The sequence below is a fragment of the Nilaparvata lugens genome, chromosome 3 (genome assembly GCF_014356525.2).
Source record: "Nilaparvata lugens isolate BPH chromosome 3, ASM1435652v1, whole genome shotgun sequence".
Lineage (NCBI taxonomy): Eukaryota > Metazoa > Arthropoda > Insecta > Hemiptera > Delphacidae > Nilaparvata > Nilaparvata lugens.
Genome location: NC_052506.1, coordinates 20,505,488 through 20,525,714, shown reverse-complemented (window position 1 = coordinate 20,525,714; position 20,227 = coordinate 20,505,488). Strand labels below are relative to the sequence as shown.

Sequence of the window (20,227 nt, the reverse complement as noted above, 5' to 3'; positions counted from 1 at the left end):
ACGACTTATCCGACCTCTCAAGATCAGCCGCCCAATGAGAGTCGATTTAAAAGATAACGAATGGGGATGTTAGACTAAACCATGGACAACCGATCGAAGCGTGAGTGGTGAAAGATACGAATCTACCGGTCCAACTTAGTTTGGACAAAGAATCGGATGGTGAATAGCCCGCTTTAATTAGTCATAAATTGAATTTTACCTTTGCAGCACTACTGAGACATTGAAGACAGTCGTCCTTCTCGTGTTTTACTTTCAACTTCTAATACAACTACTTCTTGAAATACAATTATTTTAAAATTAATGTTCAAATGTATGTGAATGTTTAAAGCATTTATTACAGAATCAGTATCCACTCTGGCATATCGCATTATTGCGGTAACCGCTGAGAAATAATGCATTATTGCAATATTGAATATTGATTTGTCTATTGAACGCCAAGATCAAGGTTCAAATTTAAGGTTATGATTGATCATAGGATAACAGCTGATCAAAGTAATCACTGAATAACAGCTGTCTATAGGCTGCGGCTTTTGTTGACATTTCCAATTCCAATCCAATTTCCATATTACATTTCACAAAAAAAATTTTGTCTCATTTTTGTCTTTGTTTTTATTGTCATAATAAATTACTTCAAGTTGTTGGATTTCTTACGGTAATTTAGTAAAAAATACTAAAGGAAGAGGACAAGAGGTAAAAATTTCCACTACAATGTTAGGTACCGTAGTTATCAATTTTTTAAAGATTCTGCTTTCAATCATATTCTAAAGATGAACCGGAACCGGCATACCGGCAAAAATTTCATAACCTATATAAATATAAGAAAAAGGGTAAATAGTAGTCTACAACATAATGTTATTATTAAAATAAGTAGCCTAATTAACTTGTATACTGTACGGTAGATACTTCATTAGGCGATCATCTTTAATTTTTATTCATTTAGCCTATTTTTCAATTTAATCCCTGCTATTATTTTTAGAAGTAGTCTACCATATAGCAGAACAGCTACTACATCTATTCTACAAATTTTTAATTAAGAAATTCTTATTTCAATCAATGAATAAATTTAACCACAGTAAAATACAGTTGTCAAGCCAATATACAATATCTTATGTTTATCTACATTCATAACATTGAAGATAATATGTTTCTTCTTGTAATATTATTACTTACATAATATAATGTTTAGGGTAGGACAGGCGGCTACGGACATCCCGGACGTGATGGCTTGCCAGGACCTACTGGACCTGCCGGAAGTCCCGGCATACCAGGACGTGATGGCTGCAACGGAACCGATGTAAGTTCAAATTTCTATCCACAATTTATTCAAAACTTTAAAAACTGTTACATTTGTTGATATAGTCCACTATATAAATAGGCTACCGGTTAGTTTACATCCAATTTTTTATTTTATCTAAACCTTTTCAATGAGCTCTGATTAGATTGTTCCTACTCTGGACTCAGGCGAGTATGAAAAATCTCATTTGAACTTATGGAAATAATATTCTCACTGTAGCCTTTCGTTCACCTTTACTGTCACTGGTGTGTGGGAATTCAGTGTCCCACCCAGTTGGAGTGCTCATACAATTCTGGCGGTGATTCTGGTTAGCTGTTCAGTCAAGAGTTCGATTCCACTTTCTTCTTTTTTCCATATAGTCTAAAGCCCTTTGGATAGTACAGTAGTCTACTGTTACTTTTTATCAAGAAATTATTCAATGCATAAAACTTCTTTGTTTCATTTGTATTGAATGTTATAGCATCCAAATTTGTACTGTAATTGTTTTGATGAATAGACTTTGATTTAATTTGTACATCTTTGTACATGTGGAAAGTACCTACAACTATTTATCCCTGAGAGAAAACCAAGGTGAAACCAAGGGCAACAAATAATTTTCTTGAGGGGGTAAAATAACTTCTGACGCGTGATGCACACAACATTCCATATTGGCTTACATTGTTTCATATACATTTCTTAATGCCGCATCTACGTATTGGCCCAATGAAGTCAATTACGACCAGCGCCAGTGTGTGGGTGGATGGTTTGCCAGCTTTACTCTTCTTTGACCTACGTTGGGATACCAGGCTGGGCCAACATTTGGACTTGGCAAAAGTGTTGTATAGTATAATTCTTCTAAATAATTGCTATAAACTTCCTTTTCCTACAAATAATAGTTTCCAGACTCATAACTATTCACAAAAAAGGTTTTAGATTTTAACTTTCTTTATGTTCAAAAATTAACAATAAGATACAAAAAATGATTTGTTCAATATATATTAACTTGTGCTGAGATTCAAAGATTGTTTTAATCAGATAAAATAGACTCTATTTACCCTCTCCCACACAAGTAAAATGTAGTTATCGATACATTAACTACTGTGGAACCTCAATAGTAGGTACATCTCAAGGTACTGCTCAAAAAAAATATACTGCCATGAGGTCTATACGAAATCGAGGTGTATACTTTATCGAAATTGAAAGCCATATGGAAGTTTCAAGGGACTGGAGAAAAAAAAAACTATAATCGTGTGTACTATAGGTTCCACTGTATCTTCAATGATGAAATATCAATGACCAATTCTTGAAACATGTTTTGTTATATAAGGGTAAAATATTTAAAGTAGGCCATTTATAGGCTAAAGTATGTCGAATGGAATGCTAACTTTCTCATTTTTCAGGGAGCTCCAGGACTTCCTGGTCTCAGAGGAGAAACTGGACCCAGGGGTTATCCTGGTCTCGGAGGGGAGAAAGGATTCAAGGGAGAACCGGCTTTCTCTGGAATATTCGACAAGGGACAAAAGGGAGAGCCTGGACTGATATGTCTGCCTGGACCTCCCGGAAATCCTGGTCCAACTGGAGATGTCGGGCCTGTTGGAATAATGGGTGAAGTTGGAATAAAGGTGTGTAGGACAATTGAAATCTACAGGATCCATCTGATAGAAAATAGCAAACTCTCTAAACATCGACTCACATATAGGCTACTCTGAAATTTACATAGATATGATATGTAACGGAAGTTTTTCCACATCAGAATATGAGAAAAATACTTCCTTTAGTAAATCAATTTTAAAGTTGCTCAGACAAATTTTCTCAAGAATTCGATTTTTATAATGAAAAAATGAGTAATAAATTTATGTAAATTAATGTAAGCAAGACATTAATTACACTTCTTATTATAATACCTGAATCAATCGATAGTTTATTTGTTAAACTTATTCATTTAGACATTCATTGAACTAAAAACTAATTACAAAGATTGAAAGATAAATTATAACATTACAACAATTTTTCAATTGTTTAGTTGTCTTGTGCATCATCATCAACAGATCTTAGGGGTTTTAGGTCTTTAGGGGTTGTGTGGCAGTGAGGACCAGGAGCCCTAACTCCGCCCTAATAAAGGCATATAATCAATCTCAAAGCATTAGCATTCTGCACACGTTGGTAGTTTAGTACGTTCAGTGGTTTATTCAATGTATTATATAATATGTTTTTCAATATTGAATATTCAATTTTATTGCTTCTCAAAGCTTTTATAAAAAATATATTGGCAGATACTTAGGTCAGTGGGAGGAATATCATATGGTTCAAAGTTTAAAATATAGAAATAATTTTGATTTAATTTCAGTTTAGCTCAACATTATTCTCTTTGTTTCATAGAATGAAGAATTAAAGTTAAGTTGAATGGCCTTGTTTACAATCTGTTTTTCAAATCAATGAATTAATTACAATCAATTTCAGGGTGCTAGTGGACCTCCAGGATTGAAAGGCGAGAAAGGTAACATGGGAATTGGGTACGAGGGACGTCAGGGCGAGAAGGGAAATAAGGGAGAGACGGGACCGCCGGGTCTCCCTGCCCCTATCTACGGTGGAGGTCGCCCCACTGCCAACATCGGACCAAAAGGAGAACAGGGAGAAAAGGGTGATCTGGTGAGCAATTCATTACAATCTCTTCTTCAAACAGTCAGAATAGTCAACTTCTTGACTTTGAATAGTTAGTATCTCACTCTTCAATATTATTTGTAGAGATGCTGAGTTTTTCAAATTGTCTACCAATCCGTGAATCATTACAAGTAATGATAAATGGAAAAACTTTAACATTCTAAAAACCGCATAAATTATTTGACATACATGTAATATGCATGGAAGTACATTGGTATCAGTATTACCTTATTCATACAATTAATAAAGTAGCGATCCGCTACATATCGGTGACACTGTACCTAACATACGACATCTTCTCATAATAATGATTATTATTATTATTGATCGAAAATCCAATCATTAGTATTCATTTGAACAATTGCAATTTCTCATTAATTTTAATCTGTTTTTTTTCATAATGTATCCCTTTTGTACTGATAGCCAACAAATACCGTAATCATTTTTAATCAAGTAAATCAGGATATTGAATTTGGATGAAGAGATCTAAGACATAACTTTGAACAGAAATTGATTGTATGGGAGGATATGTTGTGATATTTCTCCATAATAAAAGAAAAATGCATTGATTTTTCAATATCACTATAATATATTTTTTAATATCAATGGAATGTCAACATAAATTATTCACTTTTTCAGGTAACCTGAGTCAAAAACTGCCTTTTTTAAAACTCACACTTAAACGAAACAGTTTCAGAATGTTCTTGTTCTCTTAGGAAATAATTTTTTTATTGAAGGTATCCTGAGTAAAAATGGTTCATTAGTATTGATTTCACAAAAATATTCTCTGAATCCTAATGATTAATGCATTTGGTGTGACTCCTTTGTCATGTTCACGATTCCTTCAGTTCCAGTGACTAATTTGAGTTATGTTTGCAGGGAATTGCTGGAGTACCTGGACAAAAGGGTGACCCAGGACCAATCGGCGATCCTGGATTCCCTGGTGATTCTGGACTGAAGGGTGAAAAGGGTTTGCCTGGAGATCCAGGTCCTCGAGTAAGTGTTCTGGACTAAATAGTATTATACTTATACTATAAAATTGAGTTCTTTTGGATGGATTAAATAATAGCCTTCTAATGTAGTTATCTTTTCGTAGGTACGACATGTTTTGGCTATGATGCCACTATCAAGTGTAAAAATAAAATGATTAAACAGGAGTATAATCTCTTTATGTAATGATATTGAGATATAATATAATACAAAAAAATAAATTTAGATATATCCGATCAATACAAATAGCCCAGTCAATAAAGGTTTTTTCGATCCGAAAATTAAATAAAAGCTGAATCTTCTACCATCGATAGAACCCTCCCAGAGGGTCATTCTCCCAAAAGTCCCAAGAAATCCCCTTGGAGCTTTCCCCCCTAGCCCCCCTCAAAGTTGAAAAATGCAGGTAATCACGGAGAATCAATTATCTCTGTACCCATTGATCGGAAACAGCTCTATTGTATGCCATTCGATTCGTTACATTATGGACTACAATATTAGTTATATTCATTTTTTTAATAAAATTGACAGTTTTCTTGATAAAATAATATATATGTAAAAATTTAGGGGGTTTGCGATTTGATTTTTTTGTTTTCTTCGATTAACTTCGAAGCAAGTAGTTTTAAAGAGAAATGAGCCGAATAATTAATGTAGCCACTCTTATTGCAAATCCATTGATGTATATTGTTATGTATTTGCGATTCGATTTGACGCCGTGGAAGGGGAAACAGTCGACGCGGAACGGCGCGGCTGACTCTCTTAGCCATAGTAAACAGCAAACTGGAAAACAATTATCTCTGTAACCATTAATCGGAAAAAAATCTATCATGTGCCATTCGTTTACCATTCGTGTGCCATTAGTCGAATTCATTTCCTCAATAAATCGAACAGTTTCCTTAATAAAATAATATAATGTAAAAATTTAGGGGTTTTTCGATTTGATTTTTTTGTTTTCTCCGATTAACTTCGAAGCAAGTAGTTTTAAAGAACAATGTGACGAATAATTATTGTAGCCACATTCATTGCGAATCCATTGATGTATATTGTTATGTATTTGCGATTCAAGTTGACGCTGTGGAAGGGGAAACAGCCGACGCGGCTGACTCCCTTCACCATAGTAAACAGAATAATACTGCTGTCTACATTGCATCTCATTTACAGTATGTTGCTCGAAACAATCAATTTTGTCTATTGTTTTGACATGCGCTGTATATAGATTTTCACTTTTCAATACTCTTAAAAAATATTACAATTTTCATGATTTTAACATGCTCATGATAAAAATCAGGATTTCGTTGTTTTCTCACAGAATTTACTATATTAATTTGAAGTGTGCCTTCTCCATACGAGTCAGAGGTAACACAATTTGATAACTCTAGTTTCAGATATTGATGTTTTTCAACGAGGTTTAATGATATATTATGTGTCCGACTCCTTCTTCTCATCCTTATTTTGTGAAAAATGAAGTTTCAAAATTTATTTTCGTAGCTTTTCTTGTGTTTTAACTTGTTTCATCACTCTTTATAATTTAAACACTTTATAATGGAATGAATATCATCAGATCACGTGAACAAAAAAATTTTCAAGCTGAAAGTAGATTAATTTGTTGTACATTCGGTTCAAATATTAACAAATGTTACCAAATATTATCACATATAGTGAGAACGAATTATTCTGAAGCTTACTATTCTCACTGAACATGAAGAGGCAATACCAAGCCAGAATCGCAGTTCCGTTCAAATCATTATTATCAGAGCTTTCAAATTGATGCTATGTAACTATGGATGTTATCCCCATCTCACAATTTCCCTATTTATCCTTATCCTGATTCAGAATAAAGTAGTTGATCTCTATAATCACAAAAATCAATGTACAGTACCTATAATAAATAGTAAAAATAACAAAATTTCTAGTAATAATGCAACTTTTTCTAGGTATGAATTTCAAGGCTCATAAACTTTTTCTCAATCACAGGCAGAAATTCCAATGATTATCATAATAGTAATTTAATGAAAACTGTTTATATTGTACATTGTTCGACGTAAGATAAGCTACATCTTTAAGGTAACCAACTTATTTAGGATTATCATGTTTATGAATGAAAGCGAGACTGTGATAGAAAATTGGTGAAACTGAAATATAAACATTATAGACAATCCATATTTCTGATCAACTATAATTATAAATGATAGTATCAAGCCGTAATGAATTGAGCAACTGAATTTCAAATTTACTATCCACTGTTCAAATCGCACTGTGATTTCCTTTTACTTCCAAATGGATTGAATTGCCTCACTCTTCAACGTAACAATTATTGAAAAAAACCAGTGGAATGTGAAAGTCATCCAAATAGCATTTGAATTTCAATTTTCAGATCATGAAATTCATAGAAAACTAATTCTTGAGAGAATAGTGATGAATTGCAAACAGTGCAAGTAACATTGATACAAAGCGATACAATGAAAGTCAACATCGATTAATTTAATATTGGACTTATCAAATTTATATTATTTATAAAGCTTATGAAATGTAAAACCAACATTTTAAATTTTCTCTACTGGAGCAAAACATCGATAGAAAATAAAGAAGAGCCAATCATAAGCACAATATACTTGTGTACTAGAATTCACTTGAACTAACTCATCACTTCAACCCTTCAATGATCACAATGAACTAGAATGGTATAAAAACCATGGAATTGATAATCAGGTACATTTTTCAAATAGCTTCACCCAACTAAATCTGTGAATGCTAAGTCATAAGAAATCATGTTCGATAGATTCAATTTGAATGCTTCAAATAGAAAATGATCTATTCTTTTGGTGCCCTAATCAAAATCAATTTCAATCAACATTCATCGACATAAAGAAAAGCTTCTGCCAACCTTGTATAGTGAATGACAAGATGCGAGTGGAGGTAAAACATCGAAATGTTAACAAAAATAATAGAAGATGATGAATCGTCTTTCAATTAATCTTATACGGTAGGGTACTTTGTGGTTAAATGTGAAACACTTTCATGATTTTCCTACCTTTTATGCATGCTTACTCTTCCTTAATTTGTATGTTTGCATGGCTTTCATCTTTAGAATCTACTGAATTTTCATATTGGACTGTCTAAATAATCTAAATTCAACTAGTAAGAACGGAGGATAAGCTACTTTACAGAGAGAATCATAGAAAGTTTCGACTCAACAAGCCCAATGTATAATTTTTTATGCCTCAGCCGTCATATATATTTGGCTCAACTGAAGGTTTATTATCAACCTAGCCTGAAGAATATTAACTGTAGAAAACAGCAAACACTGCACGCTATGATTTTTCAGGAAATTGCCACTGTTAACACTATTATAATCTATGATTTATCTCAATTTTTGACATAACTTATGATAAATTTTAGCATAGAATTATGATCATACACACATATTTTAAATATGTATTATATTATGTAATAGTATGAATATTTTATCGGTTGCAAACAATATCTTTGTCTGTCATAGAATTCATGATTTAGCAGATCTATAACAACAAAATGATTTTAGAGAATTTAGAGAATTAAAATGTGAAAAATTAGTTTCATCGCATATCAAAACAATAGAAAAAATTGATTGTTTCGAGCGCCATAGTGTGAATAAGATGCAACTTAGAAAGCAGTAGGCCTACTACTGTATTTTACTGTTTACTATGGTGAAGAGAGTCAACCACGCCATACCGTGTCGACTGTTTCCCCTTCCACAGCGTCAAATCGAATCGCAAATGAATAACAATATAAATCAATGGATTCGCAATGAATGTGGCTACATTAATTATTTGTCTAATTTTCTTTAGATTATTTGCTTCGAAGTTAATCGGAGAAAACAAAAATCAAATCGAAAAACCCCTAAATTTTTACGTATATATTATTTTATCAAGGAAACTGTTTGATTTATTGAGGAAATGAATACGACTAATATTTTAGTCCATAATGTAACGAATCGAATGACATATGATAGATTTTTTCCCGATTAATGGTTACAGAGATAAATGATTTCCAGTTTGCTGTTTACTATGGCTAAGAGAGTCAGCCGCGCCGTTCCGCGTCGACTGTTTCCCCTTCCACAGCGTCACATTGAATCGCAAATACATAACAATATACATAAATGGATTTGCAATGAGAGTGGCTACATTAATTATTTGGCTCATTTTTCTTTAGAACTACTTGTTTTGAAGTTAATCGGAGAAAACAAAAATATCAAATCACAAACCCCCTCAATTTTTACATATATATTACTTTATCAAGAAAACTGTTGATTTTATTGAAAAAATGAATATAACTAATATTGTAGTTCATAATGTAACAAATCGAATGGCATATAATAGAACTGTTTCAGATCAATGGTTACAGAGGTAATTGATTTCCCGTGTTTACCCGCATTTTTCATGTTTTAGGGGGTTGGGGCGGAAAGCTCCAAGGGGATTTTTTGGGACTTTTGGGAGAATGACCCTCTAGGAGGGTTCTATTGATGGTGGGAAATTCAGCTTTTATTTAATTTTCGGATCGAAACTGCTTTTTTGGACCTTCATTGACTGGGCTAAAATGCATTGTTATGAGTAGTATTTTATTAGTATATAAATACCATCAGTTTCCTATTATTACAATAATCATTATCATGCTGTTTTCAATTATATACATTAGTTCAATATCCAATTGATTTTAGGGTTCTTTTTTAACTTTTAAATCCAATTGATTTTAGGGTTATTTTCAAGCTTTTAGAGTACATTGAAGCATGTTATTTGATAAAAATAACTACTACTGTATTCTTGCCTTGAATACGTGATTTACTTCAATGAAAATCATATCAAGTTACAATATTTCCGATAATATTCTCTAACTTGTCAGTTGTATATCTACTCGTACTCGTATATTATCATTACGTATAAATCATTGAACATTGTTTATAAACTTTGTCAATTCGCAGGTCTTTCCACTGGATTACACTGGTCTGTATTCTATATTATAACTATGAGTAACCACAACATAACTTATATTGGCCTCAAGCTCATAGTTGAAGTCTTATAATATATTATAATGTCTCACACTTAACTGATATATTTCTATGATTACCCATATATTATCCTATGATTCCTATATATTCCCAGCAATTCAACTGATTTTCAAGCCAAATGGCAAATCAAGATAAAAATGTATAATTCAAAAACCACATTCCTATATCAATCTCAAATGATTATAAGTTCAATTTGCTGTAATTTAAATTTTGTCCTGTGCAGTAGTGTGTATACTCTGCTCATCAAAAACCTTTCAGGTCATTTTATCAAATTGAACTACAAATCGAATAACAACTTTGAGCATCCAAGAACTTTTAAGTAAATCTTTCAAAATTCCAACTGATATTGGTTTTTCAAATTAAATAATAACTAATCTAATATCAGAGAATCAGTACAATCATAGAAAAAAGATGGAGAACAACAGTTTTCTCTATTCTTATTCAATGGTGTATTGTATTGAACGAATAAGTGAGTAGTCTTTAAGATGGTAAATTCACAGATGAGAAAAATTTATTCATCCTTGTTTCAGTAGATTGGATTAGATGTGTTGTACAGTTGCTGCTAATTTATTGTTTATTACAGGTTCTCTTCAGATGTTACTAATTCAACAATATCAGCAAAAGATTAACTACACAATATTCTAAAATTCTGTTTGAATAAAAATCTTGATTAATCATTAATTCAAACACTTACCACTTCGTTCTTTACCTGATGTTTATTTCATCGTCTGATTCAAGGGTCGAGACGGATTCTCTGGACCACCAGGTCCCCAAGGATTCAAGGGAGACAGAGGCACTGACGGTTTGCCTGGATTAGAGGGAAGACCAGGACAGAAGGGAGAACCGGGACGGGATGGACCTACAGGACCCCGGGGTATTCAAGGACCCCAAGGACCACCTGGTGTAAGTGGAAACTTTGATAATGAATTCTAGTTTTCCATTTTAAAATAAAATTGCCCTAATTTTAGTATTGAGGAATGTTATTACATATTGACTCATTTATTTATTTTACTATGTATAGAAGAACTATTGTACAATAGAAATAATACAATATATACATTGACCGTGTTTCTAGATTTAAGTTTATTTTTTATAATCATTTATTCATTTATCATGGTTTATTATGTAGAAGACATTGCTGTAAAACGTTTCAAAGTTTAGCAGGATCATCTTCTAATGTGCTTTTAATCCAATATGTGATTAATTGGTCGCATGGTTTTCCAAAAGTAATAACAACCGTCGTCTAATTTCATAATTTGTATGAAATATCCCAAATTTCCTTTCTTTTTATTCAATCTACTTTGGAGTTAACTGCTGAATAATTCGATACTTTGTCTTTTCCAATCATAAAAAATTGACACACCAATTTTCTGTTAGGCTATCCGCACTGTTTAAAAAAATGTAATGAAGATTATTGACTATTATCGACTATTAATATTGTTGTTAATGCTGAAGATTATACCATACAGTAGGCCTAGCTCATTTATGATTATACCTAGGATTTAAATATAATTTTATAGAAACATTTTTAATCCATTCATTTCTAAAAAAACTTTATAGACAAATGAGGCCTTTAGAAATATACTCAAGAAGTTACTTTGCTACTCATTAGTAATCACTCAAGCAAACTATGTCGGCCATCCTTATTATATCATCCTTATTTAAAGAGTTTGACAAATTTACGACAGAACTTGAGTTTGTGGCCTAGGCCCGACTTAACATCGACCTTGCTGCTCCTTATGCCAACCGTACTGTACAATTCTTACGTCACTGAAATTTTTAGTGTATATTTTCTTGAAAAACCAATTATACTTGTTGAAGGGAGCGAAAGGACGTCCAGGACCCCCCGGTCCTCCAGGACCCAGAGGACATCAAGGACCTCCAGGAGCCAACGGACTTGACGGAGAACAAGGAGAAAAGGGAGACAGAGGACCTGAGGGACCTATTGGAGGTCAGGGCGTTCCTGGTTTCATGGGCCCTGAAGGTTATCCTGGAGAGAAGGGAGTTAAGGGAGAGTCAGGGTCACCAGGTGTGTAATCAATTACATTTTTAATTGATTTCCGAACGATTATTTGTCAGGGATGAAATGTAAATAAAGCATATTGCATAAGTACTTCAGAAACCACCTGGAATTAATAATAATGTTATACATAATTTGTATGATATGGTAATGATGGTTTGTAACTATCCTAGAATAGTAGGATAACAATTTTCCTTATAGTGCAAACGGTGAGTAGTAAATACCTTACTCGTAGAGGTCCTCTACACTTGAGGAAAAATCTACCCGTAAAGGTCCTCAAATAAAGCAATAATATAATTATGAGTGTTGTTAACCTTATACGGGAAAGTAACTGCTCTATTTAATTTTCAAATTTGTGCTGTTATGTCAAGTATCTTTTTGTTAGTCCTATTCTTGTTCGTTGACAATGAAGTGTTTAAAACATTATTAATAATATTCCTTTTACAGTGTATCATTCAGTATGGGTTATCAAATGTTCAATCAATCAATCAGATTGGTTGTAGTCTGCAAATACCAATTTTGGTCATTCCAGTGTTACTTGAATCCGAATAGTAGTGTCTACTGAATATATATAATTTTTCTCCTAGAAAATGACTTGCAAATGAAATATCCTATTATATTAAGCGTGAAATTTTTGTATATATTTTATATTTATAGTTATTTATGTCCAGCGGATCTCGAAAATGGCTCTAACGATTTCACGAAATTTGGAACATAGTTGGTTTATGATATAAAAATTCGATTGCACTAGGTCTCAACCCTGGGAAAACTCGCTGAAGGGCTTGAAAAGGATAATAATTATTCATCCTTGGAAAAACAGATGATAATTTCGTCGTCTGTCGATAACAGAAGATGCGTTCGTCCCTGTGTGGGAGAGAGACAGAATTAAGTTTAGCTGTGTAATCAATCAGCTTATCTCACGAGAAGTATTATCTAGGAATGTTAATCGATTTGATCAATATAATCTGATTTGTTGACATGACATGGTATATCATTCTAAATTGGAGTATATAAGAATTTTCAAAGTTAAACATTATTTTACAGTTTTAAGTGATTAGTGAGTGTTATTTTGTTATTCAATTTGGTTTGTAAACAATCTAAATTAGAACTTTTCTGTTTTCAAATGTTTGAAAAATCATTATTTTACAGTTTTAAGTGATTAGTGAGTGTTATTTTGTTATTCAATTTGGTTTGTAAACAATCTAAATTAGAACTTTTCTGTTTTCAAATGTTTGGACTGGAATTGGACCTGAATTCAAGTGTAACGAGCGAAGCTCGTTGCCCCGATATTATCACGATTATGTCAGATCAGACATGGACTGTTACACTATCGAGCTCTGAAAATTTACAACAGGCACCTCCACTCTGATCATTCACGTACACTATTGTCTCTCCGATAAAATTAAATTATTTTTGAAGTTTGGTTGATGGTTTTGAATAGGAATTCCTGGAGAGTTGGGTGCAAGAGGCTTCCAGGGTAACATCGGACCTCAAGGTCCGCCTGGACAACCCGGTGAAAAAGGACTCTCTATTATAGTAAGTGGACGTTTGCAATTATCAAAATAAATTATTAATTATGTCCTTTTTGTCGAAATAATAATGTAGACGAATAATAGCGTGAGTTCAGCAGATGAATGGTTCACAGTCGATTGGTATGTAAAAGTGGACTTCTATCAAAGAGGATATTTTTCTATTCTTCGATGTACTATGATATAAGCTAGACTACTCTCATAATATACTAGTAACTACCACACTCCATACTACAAGACCAACTTCCTATGTATATTGGTATCCATCTATCATTATTGATATCCATCTTATATATACTATGATATAAGCTAGACTACTCTCATAATGTATTAGTAACTACCACACTCTATACTACAAGAACAACTTCCTATGTATATTGGTATCCATCTATTATTATTGATATCCATCTTATATATACTATGATATAAGCTAGACTACTCTCATAATGTATTAGTAACTACCACACTCTATACTACAAGACCAACTTCTACTGTATATTGGTATCCATCTATCATTATTGATATCCATCTTATATATACTATGATATAAGCTAGACTACTCTCATAATGTATTAGTAACTACCACACTCCATACTACAAGACCAACTTCCTATGTATATTGGTATCCATCTATTATTATTGATATCCATCTTATATATACTATGATATAAGCTAGACTACTCTCATAATGTATTAGTAACCACCACACTCTATACTACAAGACCAACTTCTACTGTATATTGGTATCCATCTATCATTATTGATATCCATCTTATATATACTATGATATAAGCTAGACTACTCTCATAATATACTAGTAATTACCACATTCTATACTATAAGACCACCTTCTACTGTATTGATATCCATATTGGATGATTGTCATAGAATGTAAATGAAGACTTGTTTTTCCTTTCCTTGAACCATACAAAAATTATTTGAAACTTTCTTTAGAATTATCCAAGATGCAATTTTCTAAGGATGCTGCTAGTTGTATATTTTTCTGTATGCATTAGTGGATATTGGCTCATGAAGTATTCCAGCTACAGTCTTCTCGAAACTTGTTAATATCATTGCCATTACTATTAAATCTTTACTTGAACGTCTTGTATGCATTTATGAGTATTGTCTCTTGAAGTAGTATTTCCATTCATATTCCAGCTTCAGTCTGTCCGAGACTTGTTGATATCTTTACCATTTACTTGAAAATCATTTACAAAATTGATGCAGATTGTATCAGTTAGAAAAAAGCTCACTTCCTAATGAAAAACATAATTGATAACAGCTGATTGATTTAGGGACCGAAAGGACTGGATGGACTGCCAGGAAGAGATGGCGAGAAAGGAAATAAGGGAGAGAGAGGATATCAAGGAGTGAGAGGACAGCCTGGAGACTCAGCGATGGGAACTCCAGGTTCTCCAGGGCCAGTTGGACCGCAGGGAGAGAAGGGTCTTCCTGGAACACCGGGATCGCCTGGAATTCCAGGTTTGTTCATGCTTTAACTCCATTATTACTATTACCTCCTGTGAGCTAAATAACTTACTAGAGGTAGCAGAGGATAGTGCTTTTATAGTAGATTAGCGTTTCTTCTAGTTTAGTTAGGTTAGCAGTGAGATGTGGACAGATAAAACTAAACAAACTCCATTTGTTGTATAATTTTGTAGGTGGGCAAGAAGATGAGGACATATTGGGGAAGATTCTGTGTTGGTTTCTGAAATTCTATAAAACAATCATTTGAACATTCCTCACTAAACTAGAAGTGCTATAGACGATTCAGTCTTGATAAAAAGCTTGGCTGCCATTGCGTCGCTGCAATTTCAACCTATTTCTTGTGACTGGACCATCTATACCTTCAGTAAGTTATCTTGGCTCAGTGCACATCCCCGTTGACCTTCATACTACTTCTTCTCTCACCTTGGAGGTAGCTCGGTCGATAGTAGGCTTCTTTCCCGCTTTTAGTTCCATTGAACTAGTTCATCCATTTAAATCAAAGTTTATTCATCAAAAACAATTAGAATACTATAACAACAAATACAATTAAAACAAGAAGATTTATGCATTGAATAATTATTCATTAATAGGCAAAGATAATCCAATGAATAAAACACACCCCTTTATAAATTATATGTGTTGGGGTATAAGTTATTAGTTGCTTGTTGCGTGTTATAATTACTATTTACAAACTTCATTCAGTGATATAAGGTTGAAGTTTTTTTTTATATTAAAATTAGTAAAAATTTATAGTACAAACAAAATTATTAAATTAGTAGATAAATATTAATGTTCTATTAAGGATAATAATTAGAAAGTTAATTTAAAAAAATGAGTAAACTAGTAAAGGAAAAGAATCAAGAATAAATAGTTTCAATATTTACAGACTAACTAAATTTTCACAATTCTCTACTCCAATATCAACTAACCAGGAAAATAAACTTTTCTTGAACCTGTGTCTACTAAATTCTTCCCTAATGTTACTTGGTATTGAATTGTAAATTTTTGGTCCCAAATATATATGTAGTTTCTTTGCACAAATGTAGTGTTCATCCTTGGTACTATTAAATTCGTATTTCTATTAAATTCACAAATAGACGTCCTTTTGTCGTACCCATCCATCTTTCGGTACTTTCTGTAGATAATTCATAGTGGCGCAGAGAAGATTGCTTGTTCCAGTTTAGAAGCCATGATGCAATGATTGCTATTACGAAGATGAGGCTAATTCCATGCAGGAGAGGGATTGAAGATGTATTCATCTTTCTCGTATCAGTCACCATCATGGAGTAGAAGTAAAGCATGGCAAATCTACTGTGAAGGTGTATTTTTCCAATGGTCAAAACCTGGTGGAGCTGCAAAGGTGCAGAGGATGGGAGGATCGGAGACATTCAGATACTGCGCATAACTTTTCAAAACTCTCAGCTATACCTCAATTAATCAATAATTTTATTCCTTTGCCTCTATCTTATCTTTACAGTCAATCCTTCATTGCAATTGAACATGCATTTTGTGCTCATCTAAATATTGCATCTCATGAGTCATAATCATATTTCTGGCCAACAGTCAATTGTTTCAAAGTCAAGTAACTCCCTGGTTAAAAAAATAACTTCCTGTAAAAAAAACCCTGGACTCCATCCTTATTCAATTGTCTCTTTTCTGTTTAGGGCTACTTGTAATATAAAATCACTTGAAAATGGCATGAATGTCCAAAACATGTTGTGATAAAATAATTCAAAAGGGTACTGAGATTTGTATTTCTATTTATCCATATTTAATGTAAGAATAAGTACAAAGTACAGGATACAAAGCTTATATTGACTGTGTTTGATATTGACTCTTAAATTATATTCTATACTATATTCGAGTGTAATATTTTTGGTTTTTATCCAGTTTCTCAACCGTCAAAATGTAAAATTCTCAGTTTTTGGGTGAAAATAAACTAAATTTCAGTAAAGTTTAATCATAACCATATTTTTGATTTTTTAAATGTTATGTAAAGTAAATTTATGAGAGAAATAGTACAAGGAGTATCCTTAGATTTCCTCTCCCGATTAGTGCTTTCTTGTAAAAATAATAAATAAATGTGAGGATCAAGGTAGGGTATATTATTATTTTCAGGTTAAAGTAGAGTATTTATGATTATTTTCAGGTTAAAGTAGAGTATATGATCATTTTCGGGTTAAAGTAGAGTATATGATTATTTTCAGGTTAAAGTAGAGTATATGATCATTTTCGGGTTAAAGTAGAGTATATGATTATTTTCAGGTCGCCACGGAGAGAAAGGAGACATCGGCGGCAGATGCAACGACTGCTCTCCCGGTCGTCCCGGCGATAAGGGAGACCGCGGCATAGATGGCACGCCTGGCAAGGAGGGTCCTAGGGGTCCGCCCGGACAGCACGGCGTTCCTGGAGAAGTCGGTGACATTGGCAACCCTGGTCCACCCGGAACCCCCGGAACACCTGTGAGTCACAGTGATGTTCTAATTCATTTCAGTTCTTTGGTTCTAAATTTGTATGCAAATTGAGTTTATATACGAAATTGACATGAATTAGTATCAACATTTCTGTATAAAGAATTATTGAAAATTTTTATTCTATATCTAGATCAAGTATCGGAGCAAATCAATCAATTAAATTGTTTAGAATTAAAAGTGCACATTTTTTCACAAATCACTATTTATTTCTTTATAAGTTGGCATTTTAAAAATTTCAACTCCATGACGTGTTTTCTAATATCTGTATTGTGTTAAAATCAATCATAATGAATGAAATTGAGATCATGCTCTGATTTTGAAACTCTTGGGACAAAATAGAATACATCGCAATAAACATTGACATCACAGTGAGCTACCTTTGCAATATAAAGGAGTATCCAATATAATGAGGTCCACGTTATAATGGCAGTGGAGAACAGCATTGCGGATTCTTTTCCATGCCACTGCTTTCTATAGAATATAGCTGATACCGGTATATCGAAGAAAAATAATGTCTATTCTTGTTAAAAAGGTTAAATTATATTTTATTCTTCAAGAAAATATATATTTTCTAAATATTTAATTATAAGTTTCCATAATTGAGATTATGTATTTTGTTGATTAATTATATTTCTACATTGTTGAAAAACGAACTGGCAACGTTGTGGATGTAGAAAAAAATAGCGCTATCTGCTTTGTTGAATGATAGACAAAGATAGCGAAACCAATCTTAATCAATTACTTCCATTATAAGTGGACCTCACAATAGATCGAGTATCAATCGAATCAAATCAAGCAATTGTTATCGAATCAATCAAATTCTTGAGACAAATTACATTACCGTACTTATTACAATACACAAAATTTATTCCATATTACAAAACATTGACATTACACATTAGAATTTGAATTTATTTATTTGCCAAAATCAAAGTATAAAAAATCATTACAAGTTTAAAGTTCATTTAGGAAATAGTTATTTGTATATCTAGAGTGAAAAGTACTGGTTTTTTCTCCCTGAGGGAAAAGTTTGAAGCCCGAGGCGAAGTCGAGGGTAACAATTTTCCTGAGGGAGAAAAATCATTTTTCACTCGTGAGATACACAACATTTTTCCTCCACCTACATTTTTATAAAAACTGCAAATAAAATAATTTTTTAAAACGTACTTGAACAAAAAATGTATCACAACATAATCTAAAAAGTAAACAGAAACAGCTGGCTTGTAATCACAGTTCTCCGCCGACAGCGCTTTGCGCTATTGTCGGAAAAAGTTGTAACAACAATGGCCGCCGCAACTACAGATATGATGAAGTTCCCGTTTAAAATTTGATTAAAATTTGAAATATTAATATTTGAGGAATATTCGTTGGCTGGTATTTTGAATAACATGGAATAGAAAAAAATATTTTTTAGTATAGTGATATGAAGTGTGTAATAATTTTAGCATACAAACATAAATTTCATATATTGATCTAATGTCTGGTTGAGGAATTGAATTTAGTTGGTTTAATGACTACTCTATATGCTTCCTCATCTGAGCTTAGACCTTCTAACCTATTTCAAATGTACGTTTTTAAAATAGAGATGCTTCCCATGTTATTTAAATGGAGTTACTTTTCCTCCCTAGGGAGTTTTTCTGTTTTTTAGTACCGAGAGCGAAAAAGTGACACTTTAGTATTATGTTCCAGGGAGTAAAGCAAGTACTTTAGACAGTGGGTGGAGGAAAAAAATATATTCTTGTCAGTAGTACTGAAGCATCAAGTAGGCCTACGGTACTTGAAAAATTGTATGATTTTAGGAGAGAATAACCATAGTTGAATTGATTCTATTTTTTTGTTCCATAGCCATGCTTGTTAGTCATATTACTACGAGGTACTTTTGCAATATAATGAAATAAATATGTAAAAATCATATCGTTGTCAGTACTAAGACATTAATATGCGTTTGAAGTGCACAGTACTTGGAAAGTTGTGTAATTTTTCCGGAGAGAATAGCCACAGTTGAATTGATTCTAATTTTGAGTTTCTGTGTCATTTTAATAAATCATAGCACTACGAGCTACTTTTGTTATAAAATAAAGTAAATATTCAAAAACTATTACGTTATCATTACTGAGGCATCAATATGCGTTTGGAGTGTTCTTATGTGTGTGGTTATGATTTTTGAATGATCAACCATTATCCTATGATTGACTATATTGTAATATTGAATTTTCCAGGGTCAAACAGGTATGCCGGGAGCGCCAGGTGCGCAAGGAGAACGCGGTGAGCCGGCCTGGATACCCGAGTCACTGGTGAAGGGCGAGAAAGGTCTACTCGGTCTACCAGGTGACCCGGGTCCCGTAGGACCTAAAGGTAACAGAGGACCTGCAGGTCCCGAAGGCCATCCAGGATCACCTGGAATGCCGGGTGAACCTGGAGTTCCGGTGAGTTTGTTGTATTTATTCAACATTACATAATATATATGTTTTGCTAAAAATTTAAAAATTATATATTTTTTTAAAATTATATTTCTGGGTCAAAAACCCAGAGTAACTGTATAGCCCAATGTACTTTCCACATAAGTGAACACTTATAGCACGGAATAAACTATCTAGACCTAGATTGTTGAATTTTTAGTTTGTAGAAGTAGGCCTCGATTGTAGATTATAAAGTTTTCTCTGCTTATAGGTTGTGCTAGGCTGAGCTCACTCAAGTCATGAATAGTTGATGTTAACAAACAATCTTGACCTCCTAGAAGTAGTTTAC

The 20,227-nt window shown here is 33.0% G+C and overlaps 1 protein-coding gene across 3 annotated transcripts in view; it reads left to right on the top strand.

The window, feature by feature from the left end:
• Positions 1 to 20,227, top strand: part of LOC111049060 (collagen alpha-2(IV) chain) — a 76,795-nt gene that overhangs the window by 27,312 nt on the left and 29,256 nt on the right. For all 3 annotated transcript variants that reach the window (XM_039423238.1, XM_039423239.1, XM_039423237.1), the window contains exons 5-14: positions 1,187 to 1,294; positions 2,674 to 2,895; positions 3,734 to 3,922; positions 4,814 to 4,930; positions 10,704 to 10,868; positions 11,787 to 11,994; positions 13,427 to 13,521; positions 14,813 to 14,999; positions 17,271 to 17,467; positions 19,699 to 19,905. In XM_039423238.1, coding sequence (XP_039279172.1) covers positions 1,187 to 1,294; positions 2,674 to 2,895; positions 3,734 to 3,922; positions 4,814 to 4,930; positions 10,704 to 10,868; positions 11,787 to 11,994; positions 13,427 to 13,521; positions 14,813 to 14,999; positions 17,271 to 17,467; positions 19,699 to 19,905 — 1,695 coding nt within the window. The remainder of the gene's footprint in view (positions 1 to 1,186; positions 1,295 to 2,673; positions 2,896 to 3,733; positions 3,923 to 4,813; positions 4,931 to 10,703; positions 10,869 to 11,786; positions 11,995 to 13,426; positions 13,522 to 14,812; positions 15,000 to 17,270; positions 17,468 to 19,698; positions 19,906 to 20,227) is intronic.